The sequence below is a fragment of the Melospiza georgiana genome, chromosome 7, assembly GCF_028018845.1.
Source record: "Melospiza georgiana isolate bMelGeo1 chromosome 7, bMelGeo1.pri, whole genome shotgun sequence".
Classification (NCBI taxonomy): Eukaryota; Metazoa; Chordata; class Aves; order Passeriformes; family Passerellidae; genus Melospiza; species Melospiza georgiana.
In genome coordinates, this window is record NC_080436.1 from 19,750,476 (window position 1) to 19,771,591 (window position 21,116).

The 21,116-nt window shown below is 45.9% G+C and overlaps 1 protein-coding gene across 1 annotated transcript; it reads left to right on the forward strand.

Annotated features, from left to right (window-relative positions):
- Positions 1-11,145: 11,145 nt before the first annotated feature.
- CHRNA1 (cholinergic receptor nicotinic alpha 1 subunit) lies at positions 11,146-20,765 on the forward strand. Its single transcript, XM_058027805.1, has 9 exons — positions 11,146-11,359; positions 13,083-13,228; positions 13,376-13,420; positions 13,859-13,968; positions 14,185-14,380; positions 14,994-15,231; positions 16,301-16,524; positions 17,784-18,023; positions 19,900-20,765. The coding sequence occupies exons 1-9, from the start codon at positions 11,317-11,319 to the stop codon at positions 20,029-20,031; spliced, it is 1,374 nt and encodes a 457-aa protein (XP_057883788.1). The 5' UTR covers positions 11,146-11,316; the 3' UTR covers positions 20,032-20,765.
- The last annotated feature ends 351 nt before the right edge of the window (positions 20,766-21,116 follow it).

The following is a 21,116-nucleotide window of genomic DNA, read 5'->3' on the forward strand; positions in this document are numbered from 1 at the left end:
CATCATGCTATTTATTTTTCCTTTCTGAACTTGTTTCAAAAATACTGATTGTTTCATTTCTCACATTGGCACTTCAATGCTGAACAACCTCTGACTTAAATGAGTTAGAGTTTCACCAATTTTGACAAGACTATTCTAAATATTTTGGGTCCTGACACATTGCTAAGGTTCTCACAAATTCCTGTCTACTCCTTTCTTCCTTGTCCAAGAAGGCTTCAGAACTCTTAAATAAACCAAGAAAAGTATTGTCATAATTGCCTGTATGTGAACTGGAATGGCAGCTTACAATTACACAGCTGTAGCTGCCCACAGTAGATGGATACACCACCAAATTCCACATGCAGACACATCCTAGGACATTTCCTTTGCACTTCAGAGGTTCAGCTCTGGTGCAAGCACTTTGGTCAGCCCTGCAAACACCTCCTGGAGCCGGAGGAGAACAAGGAGGAACAATCCCCTAGTGATCAGCACCAGCTGTGCTGACAGCACAGCTGACAGCAATAAGGTGCCTCATTGCATCCCAGCCTGCCTTGCCTGTCTGGCTAGGAGAGGAGAGATGGTGAGCTGCCTTTCTGCAGCTCTCCTGAGCTGGGGATTGAAGGATGCCAGGGAGGAAAAGGTGAAGATGGGGATGTACACAGGTAAGTGTGTGGGGAATGCTGCTCTGGGCTGGGGGCTGCTGGGGAGGCAGAATGGGGGAAGTTTTGAGGGAATCTGAAGTATGGTTTAGTTTGAGGTTTTTTTCAATCATCTGTAGTATTGAAAGTGGCTTGCTGTTATAATTCCTGCACTAATTAGTGCACATTATCACTTTATTTATGGCAATGAGCTGCAACAGATGGAAAACTTCATGTCTCTGACCATAGCCTTGCCTGCCCCAGCCCAAAAGGAGTGGCCCACACGCTGCTCAGTCACATCTGCCTTGCACTCCAGCAGCCACACGTGTTCGCCTCTACCCTGCTCCAAGCCAGCTCCTGAACATGCTGTATTGCCCACTGCTGCCCTGACTCTTGGTGGTGCATTTCTTCACTCAGCCCTGTGTTTTGGGTGGCTCCTCAGGCCATCCACTGCTCCTGCATGCCCTTGGGGATCCCTTGCAGTGGCTCTGGCTGGCCCTGCCACTGTCCTGTCCCTGCACTCAGCTCTCAGCGTGGCAGCGCTCAGGTGTCCTCACAGTGTCACCAGGAGAAGGGATGTTCTCCCAGGCAATGCTGGGGTGCACTGCAGTGCTCCAGCAGAAGGCTGAGCCCAGGACAGGGCTGTGTCCCCAGGGCAGTGCTGTTCCCAGCAGTTCCAGCCGTGGTGCTGGCACTCCGTGTCCACCCGAGCAAAAGGCAGCTCTTGCTCCCCAGCTGTGCAAGTAAACCTGAGCTAGGTGGCTGTAGTTGCCCTTTCTAAAGCATGTAACAGCACACAGTAAATGGCAGTAATTGGGATAATTAGCTTTTCTTCTGGTGTGGAAATATCCAGCCTCTCTCTCCCTGTCGGTGCTGCTGACACAGCTGCTGCCCTGCGGTGCTTTCAGCTGCCTTTGGAAGCAGAGGTGCCCGACAGGTGGATCAGGGAGAGAAAAGACCACTGAAAATAGCAAGCCGAGATTGCTCTGGGGATGGTCACTGCACACCGGGGGGCAAACAAGGTTTGTGAGCTACTAGGGAGCCTCCTGCAGGAGATGCCCCCTCAAGCACAGTTTTACAAGTGATTATGATAATGGCAGTTTCTGTAGGAAAAGAGGAAAACCTAAATGGGGAGCTACTGCTGAAAGAAAAAAAAAAAAAAAAAAAAAAAAACAAACAAAAAACCCAAACATAATACACAAAAAACCCAAAGCCAGAGCAAGCAAAGGCCCTGCAAGCCCACACACCCAAAAATAAATAGAACCACCCTCTAAAAACCCATGTCAAGAAATGCTGGCAACAACACCCTCTGCTCTCCCCAAGCCACACTTTCTGATGGGCTGTAAGGAAACTGCATGCCAAGCAGAATGTGTTCCACACCAGATAATATCAATATTCAACTAATGAAGGCTGACCCTGTGTGCCAGGAACCCTGCTCAGCCCTCATGGAACAGAGCTGCCCCTACAGAGTGCACATCTCTTGGATGTGGGTCACATGTTGTGCTAGGGTCAGGAATGTGGGATGGAGGACCCCAACATTCAATGAAGTGCTTTCTTGACCTGGAATCCCAGGCATCTGTATGCAGTGGCTTTCCTTTATTCTCTTTAATTGCATTTTTTTTATTAAGTGTGTAGGCAAAAGCCTCCATTTTAGTCTTGTTTTTTTAACTATTGTAATGAAACTCTGATCTTTCCTGAGTGGTAATCTTTTAAAGAGGTAGTGTAGAAAAACCACTGTCTTTGCAGTGAATTTGAAATTTCTTTTTGCTGACCAGGCAGGTGTTTTGCACAGGCATACAAGCAAATTGCATTATTTAAATTTCATTTATTAGATTTTTTTAATTAAACACATAAAGTGGGTATTTTTCATATTTGTATTAGTTAAGTGACAATAGAATAAATAATCTAGGTCTATGAGTAGCAAGGGCTATCACCAAGTTGATTAGTTCTCTGAAGGAATTGGTTTCCATGAGGACTAAGTGCTGTCTCAGTGCTGTGGGCAGCTGGGCACAGACACTGCCGCCAGCTCACTGGCAGCACCTCATCAAAGGGCAGCTGGACACGGAAAAGATGGGGAACAGGGATTAAACTACAGCTCCCCACTGGAGGGATGTGTGGGCACCCCCATTTCAGACTGCAGAGCTCAGGGAAAGCACTGTGTGCAGAGGCTGTGGGCAGGGAACCTCTGGCAAGGCTCTAGGAGAGCTCTGTGATGGGGAAGCAAGCTGCCTTGTGAAACAAGAACATGAGCTACTGCTAATGTCAGGTGAGCTGACAGGATGGAAAATCCTGTTATTTATGATTTGATGCAATAACAAACTTTTCTGGTCCTTCCCCCTTCAATGGCAAAGGAAAGGAAAAAAGGCATCTAAAAGGCATATATGATTTACTCACTTTGTTCCTGACCTAATTTTTGCATGCTGATGAATGTTCTACAATGTTTTTATTATAGCTATAATTATATTGCAGTTGGGGAAAAAAAAACATTTAGTGAACCTAGCAATCACGGGTTTCTTCTTTAGTCGTGCAGAATTACTGCTTAGCAACTACACCTCAGCCCTGGGAAGCTTATGTAACACACAGGGAGGAGGGCCAGGACGTGTGAGTGCATCCAGGGACTGCTGAGCAAACCAGCAAGGCAAGGAGAGAGCCTGGGCTCTGGGCAGGGGCCCTGTGCCCCACAGAGGGCTGGGAGGTGTTGCTTTGATTTTTTTAAGATTTTCTAAGCTTTCTGATGTTTACATTCTTGTAGCAAACTTTCTCACACCCTTTCTGTAAATAACTTATTGTTTTGCATTCTTTTATGGAAGAAGAGAAATTTGATAATTGTTTGTTAGTTTGTCCAGTGTCATTGGAGAGGTGGCACTTTCACCCTCCAATCCACTGTCACTTTTGGAAAGCTATAAATGTTAGCTTTTATGTCCAGCTCTTCTTCAGTTTTTCAGCACATCCTTCCCCTGCCTTAGCCATGGACATTTGGAGTTATGCTCTTCACCAGAGCCCTTGCATAACATGATAATTTCTTCATGGCCTGACTGTCTCTCTCCATGGTCTGGGCCACACCACAGAGATACTCTTCTTGATGCCTCCTGCTAAATCTCAATTTGGACAGCGTGATTCAGTGATTGTCGAATGTCTCTTGCTGGTTTCATGGTCAGAGTAACATTTTTCTTTGATCTCTCCCAAGAGTGATGTCAGTAAGCTGCTCAAGGAACTTGTTTAAGAGCTTTTATTTAGGTGTCCTTTTCTATTTCTCATATATTTTGTCTCAAGGACATGTATAGCTTCTTACATTACTCAGGTGTTTATCAGTACTCTGCCTTGGTCAATTGGAGCAAATGGTTCTCAGGCCTCTGGGACCCTCTGATTAATGTATTTCCTGAGGCAATTAGGCCTTATTTTGAAATATATATTTGGCAGCCAACTAGGATTTATTTTCAAGCATTATGTTGCCTGTAATTTTTCTTTCTTGCTACCAAGCCTAGAGATTGAATGCTAAGCTTTCTCTCTTTGCCTCTTTTTTTATGACTCATTACTAACTCTGTCACTAATGCAAATAGGATTGTACAACTATTAAAATTACTCATTCTGTAGATTAATATTCATAAGGTAGTGTATCCTAAAGCTTGCTTGAAGGATCATTCACTAAACTCAAAAGAACTTAACACAGCACCATGCTGTTGCTCACTCAAATCCAGCACCTGCTCTGTTCTCATAAAGGGGAAGGTGAGAGATTCTTCTAATTTGTTATCTGCTCTTTTATCCCCTTTGATGTTTTCCAGTATCATGATGTTGGACATATCTTGCTCATACCAGGCAACAACTCTCATATGACATCTTCCACTAAACTGCTGGAGCTCAGGTACACTGAAATTGCTGCAAGGTGAGTTAGACACCACCAGTGTGGTGCAGGACAAGATACCTCACAGAAAGGGAGGTTTGCAGTCCAGCTGAGTACTTTTATTTAAAGTAGACAGAGGCCAATAATGAAATAGATGTGAGGAGGTGCAACTTCTGCTGCAAGGTCAGTAGCATTGACACTTGCAAATCCCTTCCTCATGGAAAGCTGTGAGCTTCTCCTGAAAGTACTTCTTCTCGCCATTTGGAGAAAAGGCATCATTTCCAAATGGGTTACAGTACCTTGGGTTTAAATTTTTTTCAAAAAAATCCCAGACCCCAGCAGTCCATGCTCAGCAATCCAAATGCCCACTCTTCTCAACCATTTCAAATACAGTGCAATGCTGAGCCTCTACAGCTCCTTCATGCCCCCTCATTGAAGGAAGAATTGTGGCCTGCCCACAGCTAAATTTGAAGTTCTCTCTCTAGCATAAACCAAGAGGGGTTTGTCAGAAGCTGCAGAAAAGAATCAACTTGGCAGTGGGGAAGCTACAGGAGGAGTCACAGGTACTGCCATGGGAAGTGGGGACTGGCCTGAGTCTGAGTCCATCCTTGGTTTGGAAACCTCCCCCAGCACTAGGAGGAATCTGCCATTCCGTTTCTCTTGGTGGGAGGCAAACCCCCAGTGATGTTCCCTTCTTGCCCTGCAGCTCAGATGTCAGTTCAGCCTCACACCTGAGCTGTGGGCAGGTTGCTGACAGTGTCAGTGAAGGATGAGGCTCCTGCTGGTGCCACAACCCTCCTGCAGAGCCAGCAGCCAGCACAGCAGCCTCCCCAGGACCATCCCAGGGACCTGCCAGTGCAGGGGGCACAGAAAGAGGAGAAAGGGAAGACAAAAAAATTTCAGAATTGGTTACCTGAAGTAGCCAGGAAAAGTGACCAAGGGAATTGCTCACATGGAATATTCCTTTTGGTGCAGGCAGTGTGGTTGGGCTGGATGCTGCATGTGTATCATCTGACACTGCTGAGCTGCTCTCACCTCAAACCACGGCTGTGCTGAGCTTCAGAGCTGAAACCTGTCCTGTGTGAGCACAGGCAGGGCGCAAGCTCCAGGGCAGTGTGACAAGGCAGTGCAGATGTAGCTTTGTCTGCTAGGAGGATGAACCTCACAATCAGGCTGATCCACAACCCAGGCTTTGTTAACACTCATTAAACTGGAACTGTTTCAGTGCCAGTTTCTCTTGTGGGGCTGCTCCTCTGGCTCCTGCACAGCCTGGCTTGCAGGCACACTGCTCCCCTTGCTGTGCAGTGTGTTTACCAAGGTATTCCCCCAGCTGCCTTGAGTATGGTGTTTTGAACTCCTGTCAAATCCCAAATATTGGTGAGCAGGGAAATCTGGAATTTGTCTTCATGTGAAATGCTGAGTAAAATCTGTGGGGCTGTCAGAGGAGGGGAGCCACCCCTGCCTCCTGCCTGGTGCTCAGTGTCCCAGCCATTTGTGCCTTGCCATTGGCAGCCCCCACCCTCCTGCAGGGACCCAGTTATCGCTCTGAAGGTGTTGCTGGAGTTTAGGCTGTATTTTTGTTTTTCTGTTTTATCAATTGTAAATACAAGCTTCTAAGTTCCCTTTTGTCTAACACAGCCAAGATCTTGCAGGCTGCCAAGGAGGCAAAATAAATTTTGTGTGATAGGTGAGAGCTACACACCAGGAGCCACAGAAGTCAGTATTTTCCACTAATTACCAAGAAAATTCTGTGTGTGTTGGCAAAGATCCCAACATAAGCAATAAAAGTGAGTATTTGGCATGAGGTCAGTCCTGGGTAAAGCACATATCAACAATTCCAAGTGTGTCATGTGCAGGAGTAGAAGTCTGTCCCTGGGAGCATGGTGGAGGGTGGCATTTCCTGCTTTCAAACACTCTGCAGCTCAGGTAGCCCATTGAGGTAGATGTTGACTTTTTGAAGGCAAACACTGCAGCCCCAGGTGAGAGGGATGCTTTGCAGGGATCTGTGGGGTTTTCTGGGACCAGTGAGGGCTTATGGAGGAAAGCACCATGTGGGGAGGGAGAGAGCTTTGCCACTCAGCTCACTGGCAGGATTAAAAATAAACCAAACTTGTTTCAGTGTGTTTATCCAGATCATACCAGCAGTGAGAGAACCTGCACCCCAAAGGCAGGCACCCTGAGGCTCCCACAGGGTTACAGAGGTGTCCTCAGGATCACAAAAGTTGATCCTGGTTGTACTCACTGCAGGTGTGGTGTGGGAGGGTTTAGCAGGTCTGCCTTTCACCATGGCACTGGAGTTCCATGGAAAGCAGGTGACATCCAGAGGAATATCTATGCTCCCATTCCATAGCTGGGGTTATATGGGGAATGTGTGCCTCATGTTTCAGGATTTGTTTTGTATTTGGGAGTGATGACATTGCAGAGGGCTGCAGTCAATTATATCCTTGTGGGCAGCAGAGAAGGGCCTGTGTCAATCTGGGCAGCAGCTTTAAGCATTAAAAAAACCCTGCACTGCCACCTCTTCCTTCCCCTGGCTGTTCAGTGGAGCACCCCTCAAAATGCCTTCAGCAAAACTCCATGGAACACTGGCCAAAATAGGTCAGAGCTCATGGGAGCTGAACCAGCAGATTTATGTGCAGCTAAACTTGAACAGCCTGCTCTGCAGTTGCTCCAGTGGAGAATCATCATTAGAAACAGACAGATGTATCTAAACAGGTAAATGGGAGCATCCAGAGAAATACTTCAGGCTAAATGCTCCTGTGGTCCCACTCACTGTATGGAATGGGGCAGGGATATGACACATGTATTTCCAGAAGTCAGGTTATGCTGAGCTCCACTTTCTGCACTGCACAGTAACTCTATTAAATACCTACAAATAGCATCTGAATATGCACTTAAAATATAATAATGTCACCTCCAGAAGCAGAGACTCCTAGGATCTGGTTTCCCTGTTTGACTGGTGACTTTTCCTTGTTCTTCTCTTTCTTTCCAGACTCAAGTTCTTATTTTCTTTCCAGAAGCATCATTCAGATTAGGTAACTGAGCACCATGTCTCTGCCATAACATGAAAGCTCTGTAATTGCAGAGTTTAAGATCACCACTTCTGAGCAAGTTTTTGGTATTTTCAATTCCTTTGGGTGATGTAATAGAAAACAAAGAAAATATCTGCTGAAACCCAACTTGCCACAAACATCCGTGGTGATAAAACCTTTTTGTGGGTTGGTGGAGATGTGTCTGAGTATGGAAAACTGCAACTTTGGATTTCTTGATTTGAGGAATTTAATCTTGTTTATCAATATGTTCTGACTTGTATATTAATACTCAGCATATTCTTATGGGCACTGGAGTAAGCTGGGTAAGTACAGTCCTCCAGCATCTCAAGACTGGCATTGATTCCTTGAATGAATTTCCTCTGAAGACGTTTGCTCCCCGTTTTCTCTCGCCAGGGAGGGTTCGCGGTCGCGCTGCCGTGCGCGGCTCATCCCTCATCCAGCTGTTGCCATCTGGCGGCCGTGGGGCCGAGCTGGGATCCAGCGGGAACGTGTGCCGGGATGTAAGCGGGGAAATCTGGGAACCAACGCGTGGCAAACTCACAAATGTTTGTCTGCCATCTGCCTTACAGTGCTGCCATAATCTACTGCCGCCAGCAATGCCATTTTCCCGATACAAAAATGCATTTTAAAAGGTATATACTGCATTTGAAAACTGAAGCTAAAACTGCTGGACAGTGCTATTATTTTCAAGCTTTTGTTCCTTTAATTTCCCTGATATACTTTTTAACCTTTCTCTGTTCTTTTGGTTAGTTTTGGTTCTGCTTCTCACCACCTCCACCCTCCCACAGGCCCTGTTGTCCGTGTGTCTGCTGGAGCCTCTGGCACTGCCCCTCTGCACACAATCCTATGATAAAAATTCCACTTAACACCTTGTATTCCTCACTCCGTCCAAAGCATTAGGTGTTCTGCTCACCTTGCCCGTGCCTGTGCAGTGCCACTCTGCCAAAGCTCCTCACCTGCAGGAATATTGGTTTACAGCTGGCTTCCCCTGGGCAGGAGCCCTTGCAGGGCCTGTTCCTCACACATGGATGGAAGGAGCCGTGCTCTACATCCAGCAAGCAGGGAGTTTTCTGCTTTCCAATCCATCTGAATGAGGCTGGCCTGCCATTACTACAGGGGAAGGTGAGTTTGTGGGAAGGATGGGGAGGGGGCTCATAAAAACAAGCTGAAAAGGCTGGAGTCAAGATAGATGTTAAAAGGGATTTTTGCGTGGGAAAGAAACATTTGTCAAAAAATTCGCTGAATACTCTGAAGGAAAAAACAAAAATACCCATCCTAGCAACTGATCAAATTCAGGCGTTCAGTGTGGCTCAGCCCCTTCCCTTGCTTTTCCACCTCGGTCATGATGGGTCACATTCCCTAGCTGAACAACAAGCAGCATTCACTTCTCTGTCCATGTTTAACTGCAGCAGCTCAGGTTGCCTCGGGTTTTTTGCGAGGTAAAAGGCTTTGTGTCTCTGCCAGGGAACATTTCTCAGAGCCAGGCCGCTGCTCCCCAAAGGCCTTCCACAAATACCTGCTCCTTCCTCTTCCAGCACGAGCAATGACGCCCAGCCAGCGGGGGAGGCTGCAAGAGCCACAACCCCTTGTGGGACTCGCTGGGGCCCCCACGCCCTCTGCACCCTGCCAGCCCCAAGGGACAGACCTGTCAGGACAGACAGACAGACACCTCTGCTAGCCGAGAGCTGTCGTGTGCCAGAGTGTGGAAACACTCATCCATCTTGGAGCCCTGCTGGGGTGGGCAGGAATGCTTTGGGACCCCGAGAGGATCCGGAGGGCCCTGGTCAGCATTCTCACAATGCCTCCATGCAATTGTATCTCCACAGCAGCTGCCGGCCTGGGATAAAGGCTGGGAGCACTCAGATGTGGGTATGAAACAAGATCTCTGCAACAATGGGAGCTGCTGGCCAGGAACCAGGCCAGAGTTATGTAGATGGAGAGTTTGTTCTGGGGGATAAATGTGAATGCAGAGGCTGGATGCTTACTGGAGGGAGGTGGGTGAGGGAAAGTGATTAAAAAATAATTAAAATAATAATAAAGGCATCCAGCATGAAACACCAAGCCAGCTGGCAGACAGCACCAAGGATATACAGCAGAAATAGAAAATACCTCTGGTGTCACCCAGAGGCAAAGCTAGGGAAGGGTTTTGTGGGGAATGTTTTCTGGAAAAGGGAATTTGGAACACAGTGTAAGAATGGCTGTGGCAGGTCACCCAGCGCCATGTCCTATCTCCACATGGCAGCTGCCTGAGAAAAATGCAAGAACACCATTAGCATTTGGCAATCTACCCCCAGGACACCACCCCCGAGTCAGTGACAGACTTCTTAGGGGGAGTGTGTGTATGTGTGCATTCAATAGTATAAAATTATTTGGCAGACTATTTTTTCTGGACAGAGATAGACCTCTGCAAACAGACACTCCTGTGGCCCCCAACTCCACTGCAGACACACACTGTGAAGAGCTGTCTTGGTTAAGCTGGACAACTGTAATTTAACCTCAATATCCTCTACTTTTTATCATGGGGACAGCAAGTGAATCCAAATCTGCCTTCTCCAGACCATTTGGGATTTTACAGACCCTACCAAAACTCTCTGTCTCGCTTTCAGACTGATGGCTCATACTCTTTATCTGTTCCAGGTGCAGAAGCCAATTTGCACTGTGGATGTTGTTGTCACTTTCTCCTGGGCCTCTTCCAAGTCTTTTGAAACCAGATGACCTGAACTGCAAAGAACATTCACAGATTTATAGTGGCATCTTTCCTTTTTGCTTCATCTCCTCTCCTGGAAACTGATGGACTTGCTTTTCTCATGCTGCTGAGCACTTCACAGGACTATCTCTCTCAAGGTTTTGTTCCTGAGTGATATTGTTGAGCTCAGAGTAGATAATCATGTATATATGAGGTAGATAGGTGTGTGTATATAAGTGTGTGTAGTATATATATTATTTATATATATATATAAATCTCCACTGTTTCTTGTTTTCTTTGCTAGCCTGAATGATTGTTATTACCAATGACTATTATTACCGATAATTACCAATACATTATTATGTATTTGGTAATAATAGTTTTCTCTCCTTTACAGGTGATTTGTGGCAATAAAGAGCAAGCACTTGCATGTTCTACAGAAATCCACTGGATCTGCCCTGCTGTAGAAACAAACCAGTCATGTTTCTATCACTTGACTTTCTTAGTCACTTTCTCAGTCCACTAACTATGGAGGTGGCAGCAGACTGAGAGTCTTCTCTTAGTCAGTTAATAGCTTACAAAGTGGGACTCCTCTGCTAGGGAGTCCTGGTAGATTCAAGGAGATGGATCTCTCTTGAGAATATTTGTTTACTTCAAAGCTTTCCCATCCCTCTGTGAAGCCAGGGGAGCAGCCTCCTCCCAGCATGCTGTCTGGTGGGGGTGTATCAGAAATTAGTGACTGTGCTCTGTTTTGTCTCAGAGAAACAAAACCTTAAACCTGGCAAGTTGCTCTGTTCACAAAAAGTTTCTGAGATCTCACCAAGATGTTCAGTTACTTACAGATAATTCTTTCTTAGTTTATTTGTGTGTGTATTTGTTTAGTAAGTCACAGACCACATTGACACTTAGAAAAAAAATGACCTTCTGTAAACCACAGAAGATATTTGATGGGTGAAGCACAGTGTGCTCCCGTTTCCAGCCCGGTGGCCCTCAGCTGTCACTCCCAGAACAGGTGCTGTAAACCAACACCCTGCTGGGTGTGCTTTGGCAGCACAGCCCCCTCTGAAGAGACTCAGAGTGCTTTGTGCGTGCCTCCATCTGTATGACTGCAGCAAGAGGATGATGAAGGTCCATTGTGTGCTCCTCCTCCTCATCTGCTCAGGTAAGGTGTTCCAGCTGTTGCCTTGAAGCGGGGAGGTGTCTCCTTCCAGGGTTCTGCATGTACATCAGCACGAGCAAGAATGTGTTCCAGGAGGGGCCTGTCCCACTGGTAAGGTTTTATGAACACACCCAATCATTTAAAAGAAAGCTTTGGAGTGCATTAGTAGCAGCTCAGATATTTGTAATTTCAGGCACCAGATATTTTCAGTGGAGAAGTTTGTGTTTAATTGGTTTTGTCTCTGCAATCTTTTTCTCATGCTCCTGTTTACCTTAGTGCTACCTGTATTTCAAAATATGGGAAGGGATCTAGTAAGCATGACTTGGAATGGGAAAAATCATCACAAGAAGTTTCATGAAGTTGTGGGGGACTGACAAGGAGGTAGAACTGATTGGCAGCTGCATGTGTTGTACTGAGCTAATTCTTTTTGAACTGTCCCTTAAAAGAATAAATATTTGTAATCCTAAAAACTTCTCAGAAAATTCAAGCAGTATACTAAATTCCTACCAAGCTACACCAGAAGGGAACAAATGTGAAAAGATTTTAATTGCGTTAATAAAGCATAGAGCTTCAATTAGATGGGTTGTTGTAATCATAACTTAAACATTGAAAGATGTCTCCTGCTTACCCTCGCTCAGCCTCCTGGCAGAGGAAGCAAACAGACAGCTTTTCTGATTGGCATCCAAGTACTTTAATATAATCTCATGGCAGGACAAGGCCAAGGCAGAACCCTTGGCAATCTCAGCTCAGCTATGTAGAAGAAGTTGATGAAAAGTCAGGAAACCAGCAGAAATCCTTGGAGTCAGCAGCAAAATTCTTGTTGACTTCTGTGGTTCAGGATTCAACAGAGAGTGGGAGACAAGGATGCAATCTGCCAAAAATTCTTGCAGCGAGGCTCAACTGTTCTGCTCCCTCTCACCACCTTTAAGAGGGGAGACACAAAAACATCCCCAGGCATCCCTCTCATTTGCTTTCTCCCCTATACCAATGAAGTAGCTACAGTCTGAGGACATGGTGTGCCTGCTCTCCTGCCCCAGGCTCTCTGGAAGCAGGGCCCATCTGTTCCCAGTGCCATTGCTTCTTGGCACGGCAGTGCCATGCACAGCACTGTGAAGGCTCCACTGGAACAGGGCTGCTCCCTGCCATTTTCACTTGGGAAAGTTTTCTTTCAAGGCTCTTTGGCGCAGCACAGCCAAGTCATGCTGGGCAGCCTGTGGGCAGAACTCTCTATGGACCTGCCCCACACAGTGAGTGGTTTCCTTCTCTCACCACCTGCACAACCCCAGCAACTCCCCAGCAAGGAGAGGAGCTCTTGTTCCACTTAGACTGCAGATGCAAGGAGTAGGGATGATGATGCCTTCTCCATGTGCTTGGCCCTCTCCTTTAATGTCAGTGTCACAGAAGGTCTGTGGGGTTGAAGGTGGAAAAGGCAACATTAGAAACCCTTGAGACTGGACATTTTCTGTGTTTACCTGCCCATAAGTACTGCATGTTAGCACAGTTTCAGGCTGGAAGACTCCTGATGTTCAGTCTGATGTTCATGATCCTGCCTGTTTGCATTTGTTCATCTCCTGGTGGGAGGCCATTGTCACAGGGAGGACTTGGTGTCATCCCCCACCAGCAGCTTGCCTGGCAGCGTTTCCTCCATGCCAGCCTCAGACCGATGGTGCTGTAGGCTGTTCCCTGCCCCTCCTGATTGTTGTTGTCCTTTCTGGCTGTTGTGCAGCTGGGCTGGCCCTGGGCTATGAGGATGAGACCCGCCTGGTGGAGGACTTGTTCAGTAACTACAACAAGGTGGTGCGGCCCGTGGAGGACCATCGCGACGCCGTCGTCGTCACCGTGGGGCTGCAGCTCATCCAGCTCATCAGCGTGGTACGGCGGGACACGGGTAGTGTTGAGTCACTGCCTCATGTGATCGTGCCAAATGGTGGTGTTTTTCTAAGGAAACAATTTTTATCCTTTAATCCTGATGCTTGCTGATACTGCCTGCTTTTTTTTTCCCCTTTCCTTTTTTTTAAGGATGAAGTAAATCAGATTGTGACAACCAATGTGCGCCTGAAACAGGTAACTCCAAATATTCTTAAGCATTTAATCTAATTCAAATAAATGCACTCAACACAGTCAGGAATTGACTACGCTCTCATACCTTCAGGGGCAGCCTGGAGAGGTGGGTCAGACACAATAGCATTTCTTCTTACTGATCTAAAGATTAAAGATTAAAGTACTCTAGATGCTGAGTTTTAAGAAAAGCATTTGGGGTTGTATTTCAAACAGTAGGCTTCTGATATCTTTGTGTTATTTTCTTTTGAAGTTTTTGGGTTTTTTAATAAGCTTCTTAAACCAAAGTATAAGTTAATGTAAAAAATGAGCTGGGGGTCCCACTCCCGCATGTTTATGCTTACCTGCATGTCCCAAAGCAAGGGAGGAGCTGTTTCTGGGAAGTACTCAAACTAACTCCAGTGCTGGGAGGGGCTCTCAGGGGCTGAAATCTTCTCTCTTTAGCAATGGACAGACGTCAACCTCAAATGGAATCCAGATGACTACGGTGGCGTAAAAAAAATCCGCATCCCCTCAGATGATATCTGGCGGCCAGACCTTGTTCTTTACAACAAGTAAGGGGTGCCAGCTGCTCAGGGAGGGAGGGGAGAGGAGCTCTGCCTGGTGGGACAGTTTTCCATGACATCTGTTCCAGTGGGTACAATTCCTCAGGGAAAGCTTCTCCAGGAGCAGGCACTGGGGAGTCATTTGACCCACAGCCAGAGAAATCTTTTGTGACTCTGCTGATTATGCTGTCCACATTGCTTTCAATGTCCTTGTTCCTTCTGCAGTGCAGACGGGGATTTTGCCATTGTGAAATACACCAAAGTCCTTCTGGAGCACACAGGTCGGATCACCTGGACACCACCAGCCATTTTTAAGAGTTACTGTGAAATCATAGTCACACACTTCCCATTTGACCAGCAGAACTGCAGCATGAAGTTGGGAACTTGGACATATGATGGCACAATGGTTGTTATTAACCCGGTAAGCAAGGAGTCTGTAATTGGGAAAAGCAGCAAAGACCTGTACGTGTTTTTTAAGAGAGATTTCAGATTTAGAATGGAATATAACCTAGTTCTGACAGGAAAAACAAGACCCTACCTGTAAAACAGAAAATTCTCATTTGTAGATCTAACACAAGATTTCCTAGTTTGGCTCCTAAATTCTTCTTACATATTATCCCTGTGCCCTAACAGTCTCCTGTCTGTCCTCTGGCAGCTTTGCACCACTTTTTATGGTACTGCCTGTTCTACTTCTGTTTGTTTTCTTGGGTTTAGAGTTTTTTGAGGGGGTATATTTTATCTGCTCATGACTTAACACTGCCAAAGACTCCTTCCCTGTTCCCTCAGGTACATCTCCTATCTGTCACATTTTTTCAGTCTACTATTTTGACTGTTTCTGTAAAATATTCAGTTGAATGCTGTGTGGAGGCTGATATTCTAAGGAAAAATAACATAGATGAGAGTTGTTTACTCACAAAAAACCCCAACAAAGTGCATGAGTTATCTGGAATCCCATTCCTGAGCCAAACCTGCTAAGTTTTGATTTGGCTCAGAATACCTGGTGCTAAGAATTTGTTGGGGTGTTTTGCTGCCAGGAGAGCGATCGTCCAGACCTGAGTAACTTCATGGAGAGCGGGGAGTGGGTGATGAAGGATTACCGTGGCTGGAAGCACTGGGTTTACTACGCCTGCTGCCCTGACACGCCCTACCTGGACATCACCTACCACTTCCTCATGCAGCGCCTGCCCCTCTACTTCATTGTCAACGTCATCATCCCCTGCCTGCTCTTCTCCTTTCTAACAGGGCTTGTTTTTTACCTACCCACAGATTCAGGTATGTAAATGTATTTGTTCTGCTTCCATAGAAATTGCTCTTCTAAGAAATTCCCAGTATTTGAAACCATCAGCCAGCTTGAATGCCAGTGCATACTAAAACTGGACATTTCCACTGAAAGTAATGGCTTTAAATATTCTGCAAAGAAAGGATAAGTGCTGAAAACTGAAACTGTTGATAGAAATAAATTGGGGTGCTTTCCCACAGAAATTGCTGACTAGCTATCCAGTTAACTTCTGCAAACTAAAGATTTAGCTGGATAATTTTTATGTTTTGCCATAGGAAGTCAGTGTATTAGTATGTCCAGCAGTAAAATGAGCACACAGGGGTGACAGAGGCCCTTTTGCATCGTGTCAGAGCAGAGAGCTCGATACCTGCTCACACACACATCACCTTGTGTGACACAGTAATTCTGACCTGTTCTGGCCTCCTTCGTCTCTGCTGAGCCACTCATGCTCCCTGCAACCATTTCATCTGCTTCATTCTTTTTGCCTTCTGTCAGCTTTTCATACCACTTAATTTCAGTGTATGCCCCTTCTTATTAAATACTTGATGTATTTTTTAAAGTGGAAAACTTTCTACAAAGTTGAACTGGATTTAAAAAAATGTGTGAATAATGTTTTGTAATTCATTTTTGACACCGTCCACATGCATAGCAACTGACCTGATGTCAGATGTGATTTTAGTCTGCTCTCTCAGCCCAGAGACAGAGAGTAAGGGAAGCAAACCCTCAGAAAGCTGTGGAGCAAGCACAAAGGTGCGTATGCTGCATTGTTCAAAACGCAGAGCCCACCAAATGCTCCTAGCAAGTAAAAATATTCAGCACCCACCCACACCTCAGCCCAGTCATTCCTGGTAATTCCCACCTTAGTGCTGGAGCAGATGCTGTTAGGCTCTCATATTTGCCAAGCCTACTTCTGCTTTGGATGCTGGCAGAGATGATGGCCCTGCAAATGCACACAGGTGTTTGTGTGAACAGCACTTACCCATCCTGCTTCTCAAATCAATGCTCTCTGTACTGAATGATGGGAGCAGCAATGATTTTGGGGGTCTGGCTTTTTTATGACAGGTGAGAAAATGACCCTCAGCATCTCTGTCCTGCTGTCCCTGACTGTGTTCCTGCTGGTCATCGTGGAGCTGATTCCCTCCACCTCCAGCGCAGTGCCTCTGATTGGCAAGTACATGCTGTTCACCATGGTGTTTGTCATCGCCTCGATCATCATCACCGTCATCGTCATCAACACCCACCACCGCTCCCCCAGCACGCACACCATGCCCCCCTGGGTCAGGAAGGTGAGCTCTGTGCCTTGGCACACCTGCTGCTTTCACCAAATGCTCCATATTTTATTGGCAGGTCTTGTAATAAAAGTCAGAAAGAATTGGGGAGGTAAATGCGTCACGTTAAAGAGCACAAGAGCCAGTGTTTACTGCCTAGCTGTGTGTAAAGTCAGCAAGATTGCTAAAGTGCTCCTTGAGGTAACAAAATTATGCACTGGGGTAGAGCCTTGCAGGGAACAGATGAGACAAAACATGGGCAGCTAAAGGTAGGGAATGGGAAAAGAAAATGTCCATCTGGACTCAAATTATGTATCCTAGCCTAATTCTCCACTGACTGCAAGGCACTGCTGCCTGCCAGTGACCAGCCACCAGCCTGCATGAGTGCAGAGCACAAAGGCCACTGGGAATACCCGAGTTCAGCATCCCATTTTGCAAAGAATACTTTAGCAAAAGCTAAAAAATCTTCTCTGTAGTTTTCCAGTATACAGTTGCTCTGCAGCCCTTGGGAGATCCTTGCACAGGAGTCTAAATGGTAATCATAAGACACAGAAAAAATTGGTTGTCTATCATTACAAGTTCTTTGCCAGGGAGACAGTATCAAAGACCATCTGATTTATTCAGTAATCCTTGCTGTTTTGAAGCCTGCCTGGGTTCATACTAAACCAAGACACGAAAGGAGGTTTTTCTGTGTATTTCTAATTGTGTTTGTAAGGTTACAGCTTATATTAGATTCCTTCTACAGCATAAACAACCCCTGCAGAAGGGAAATTTCAACAGGAAACACTGCATGTGCCTAACATTGCTCTGGCAGCAAATCTCTTACTGTAAACCTTATATGCCCGTATAGCAAACATTCATAACAGTGAAATCAAACCTAAGGAGCCAAAATAGTTTCTTTGCAGTCCATTCTTCCAGTCAGATTTGTAGGCAATGTGTTTCAAGTTAGATGGGATGGCTGGAGCTCTGTCAGCCCATGCCAGCTGAGGATGTGCTCTGTGGCATCACCCTCTGCTTCAGGTGTGGATGCTGGGTGTAGGGCAGGGGGATGGCTGGCAGCAAACACGCTGCAGGCCCTGGGGGGACTCCCTCTGCCCCGGGACTCGAGGTGAGAAAAGCCCCGGTGTGACTGAGGCGTGGGCTGTGACACAGTCGGAGAGGGAATGTGCAGCACGGGAAGGATCCGGGAGGGGAGAGGCTGGTCTTTGTTCAGCACAGCTGCAGCTGTAGCACAGCCCCACAGAGCAGCCACTGTCATCTTCTCCCTTTGTTCGCAGATCTTTATTGACACCATCCCAAACGTCATGTTTTTCTCTACAATGAAACGACCATCAAGAGACAAACAAGACAAAAATATTTTTTCAGAAGATATTGATATTTCTGACATTTCTGGGAAGTCAGGTTCTGTGCCTGTCAACTTCTACTCCCCGCTTACCAAAAACCCAGATGTGAAAAATGCTATAGAGGGAATCAAATACATTGCAGAAACGATGAAATCGGACCAAGAAGCCAGTAATGTAAGGCTTTTTTTTTGATTCATTTCTAGCTTTCAGGTTGCTACATCCTACTTTTTTGGCAAAATATCCCTGCCTTACAAAAACACTCCAAGCCCTGGTTTGGCTCCAGCAGTGGGTGGTCTTCTCCCCTTAAGGGAGTCAACAAGGAACAACAAATAATTGTCACAGATGTTAATTGAATATTGGCTTTCCAAAATAATAGAAAAGGAAGGAAAAAGTGTCAGTGCTAAGGTTTTCTTATGTGATATGTGAAGGCATAGAGATGGAGTGTCTGTGAGTAGGAAACCAGTTTCAAGAATTATAAGCAAGTTCCAAAACACATTTCTTCTGTCTCCCACTCAGGCATCTTGCACCTGTAGTAAGATCCTGCTGCTTTTGAAAACCCAGGAAGCAAGGCAAACTCTAAAAGCCCTAGTAGTGTTATTTGAGAAGTGTTAAATGTAACTTACAAATTATATTTCCAATTTGGATAAGGTTTTGTTTTATTCCTGAATACAAGTAGTCCCTCCAAACGAAGTACGTTATGAGCTACTCTGATTACTGACTTTTTCCACGTTGCAAGCCAAAGGAAGGATAAAAGCATATAGTCACACATGGCAGTGTTCCCTAGAAAACCTAGCTCTGCCTCCTTCTAGCACATTCAGCACAATTAACCCCTCTTTTATTTCAGCTTTCACAGCTCACACAGCTTTTGCAAGGCTAATTCAGTCCTGGTATTTCACCTTCCTAGGTGGTCATAGTCCTCTCCTGTTGAGCTGCAGGCTGTCTGAAGACAGGGGAGCTCCCTGAAAAAATAATTTGACTCACTCTCTTGAAAAGGAGGTGCTTCCTTGCCACCGACAGGATTTACACCACAGTGTTTGTTCCTGTGACCAAATTCCCGGAGCATGTGGAATGGCTCTGGCTGTAGTCTCATGTTCCCCGTGACTCCTTTGCCTCTCTGCAGACAAATTGTTGTCTTCAGCAGGGCTGGCATGGCTCCAACATCTCTGGGCTCCACTTCCTCCCTGGCTTACAAGGAGGGTCTTCAGGTTACCAGCAAACACCCCCCTCGGAAGTGGAGCCCAGCTGTTTGTGTCATCTGGGCACTAGTGATATATCACTTCCAGGGGGTTTCAAAAGTCAAGTTTCCTAAATAAACGAAAGGATCTGAAGGCTATCACTCCATTGCATTTGCTTCTGAACCCCCTCAAAACAGTGGTCATTGTCAGTGTCCTCTAGATAAATTACAGCAGCCTCTTCTGCTTATGGCAGAACCAAGGCACAAGCAGAAGGTGCTTTAGGCCAGCACATGTCACTCCTTCAGGTCGAGTTCCAGGGTGGAAATCTTGGGGCCTTGCACTCTGCATGTTCTTACTGTGCTGGGTTCCCAGTGAAAAGGTACAGAGCAAGTGGCTCATGGTGTCCCACAACGAGAAAAAAGACTAATGGAGCTACCAAGAAGGTTTTACAAGGCATTAGAGTGTATGGAAAGCAGGGGTTAGGGTTAAATTATTAGGAATTGCCTAGATATCTCATGAGAAAAAAAAGCAAGGGAAAAACAAAAGTCATTTGAGTCAAACTAAGCATTTTGCTTTCAAGACTTTAAACTTTCTTTCAGAAGCAACAATTGGCCTAATAAGCTTTTCAACGTTTTTTTAAATGAAATTGTTCAGCAAATTGCCAGGGTTTCTGGTTAGTTTAGTGTTGAAATTTCTAGGTTGTTTAGGCTTTCCTAACCACTGACCTGCTTTTGAGAAGAAAATGAGCATTTTTTGCATGGCAATAATGGCACTTAGGGAAGAGTCTTCCCCTTGTTCAAGACAGTAAATTACGAGAATTCTGTAACAAACAGGGCTCTGCAGAGATTTTACCATCTCCTTTGTTTCTTTCCCAGGCTGCAGAAGAATGGAAGTTTGTTGCAATGGTGCTTGATCATCTCCTCCTTGGCATATTTATGCTAGTTTGTTTTATAGGAACATTAGCTGTATTTGCTGGTCGCCTTATTGAATTAAATCAGCAAGGATGAAGGTCAGCTGGAAACTATTTGCTGCCCTGAACATCTGAAAGCATCATGACCATCAGAATCTGGCCAGCCTCTGAAAGGTTCACTGATAGGAATCAGTTACCACTGGGAAAGAGCAGGGATAATAAAACATAAGGCCCCATACTTAGCACTTCTGAGCTGCTGCTCAGTAGCATTTAACTGCCAAAAAGAAACACTTGCATTAGTGGTAAAAGTGAATAGCTATCAGCCAGGTTTTGATCTGTTCTACCCTTTATTAAAAATGTTAATGTATAATAAGGTTGTCTGACTTTGTAAGCAACAGATACTATTCCAGTGAAGTCAATAGCAGTGTAATAAGCTTTAGCTGAGCTGTAAATCTGTATCCAACTTTGGCATTCAAGCTGGTTTTAATATCTACTCTGTGGCTTGTGTACTAGCAGAGTCACTCCTCTGATTAACACTAGACATAACCACCAGAAATATCTCAAACTCCATGCTTAAGCACTTGATTTTCTTGCACAAATCTGAACTGACTGACTATCATGCAGGACTCTACCCACAGAATCTCTTGCTGCAGCAAAGGGGCAGAGACTTGTTCTTTACAGTGGGAAGGATCCAACCTGTTTCTAGAATAATCTCCGCATTCAGCCTACTCTGCTCTTGGAAGGTTGGTTTCCACGCTGCACCTTCGACCTTGAGGGTGTTTATTAGACACAATTCTCTGTTTCCGAAGCTGTGCCCGGCCCCGCTGGTCCGGCTGCGGCTCCCGGCCGTGCCCGCGGCCCGCTAACGGGAGCGCTCCGCCGGGAGCGGCCCCGCTCCGCTCAAAACTTGAGCAGCAGCTCGCTCTGGTGGCCAGAGCACAGCACTGCTGCCGCTGCCTCTGCCCAGCACCGCCACACTTTGTTTACTCCGCAAGCAAGGAGCCTCTCTGCGTTCAAATGGTGCCGTGAGGCAATACCCGCAGCGCTGCCTCTTCTTCTCAAACATAAATAAGGATAGGTGGGGCAACTGCGACAAGTTGCTCATCTTTTCCAGCTGGTTGTCCAAGCCAAGAGCACTACTTTGCTAACAGCTGTAAACAATTTAGTAAAATAATTGGTATT

What these genes read in the sequence shown, in the direction of transcription:
- CHRNA1 (XM_058027805.1), top strand. Translation starts at nt 11,317, where the DNA reads ATGATGAAGGTCCATTGTGTGCTCCTCCTCCTCATCTGCTCAG. An exon ending in CCAATGTGCGCCTGAAACAG is followed by an intron (nt 13,421 to 13,858) that starts GTAACTCCAAAT and finishes TTCTCTCTTTAG; the next exon opens with CAATGGACAGACGTCAACCT. An exon ending in GACCTTGTTCTTTACAACAA is followed by an intron (nt 13,969 to 14,184) that starts GTAAGGGGTGCC and finishes TTCCTTCTGCAG; the next exon opens with TGCAGACGGGGATTTTGCCA.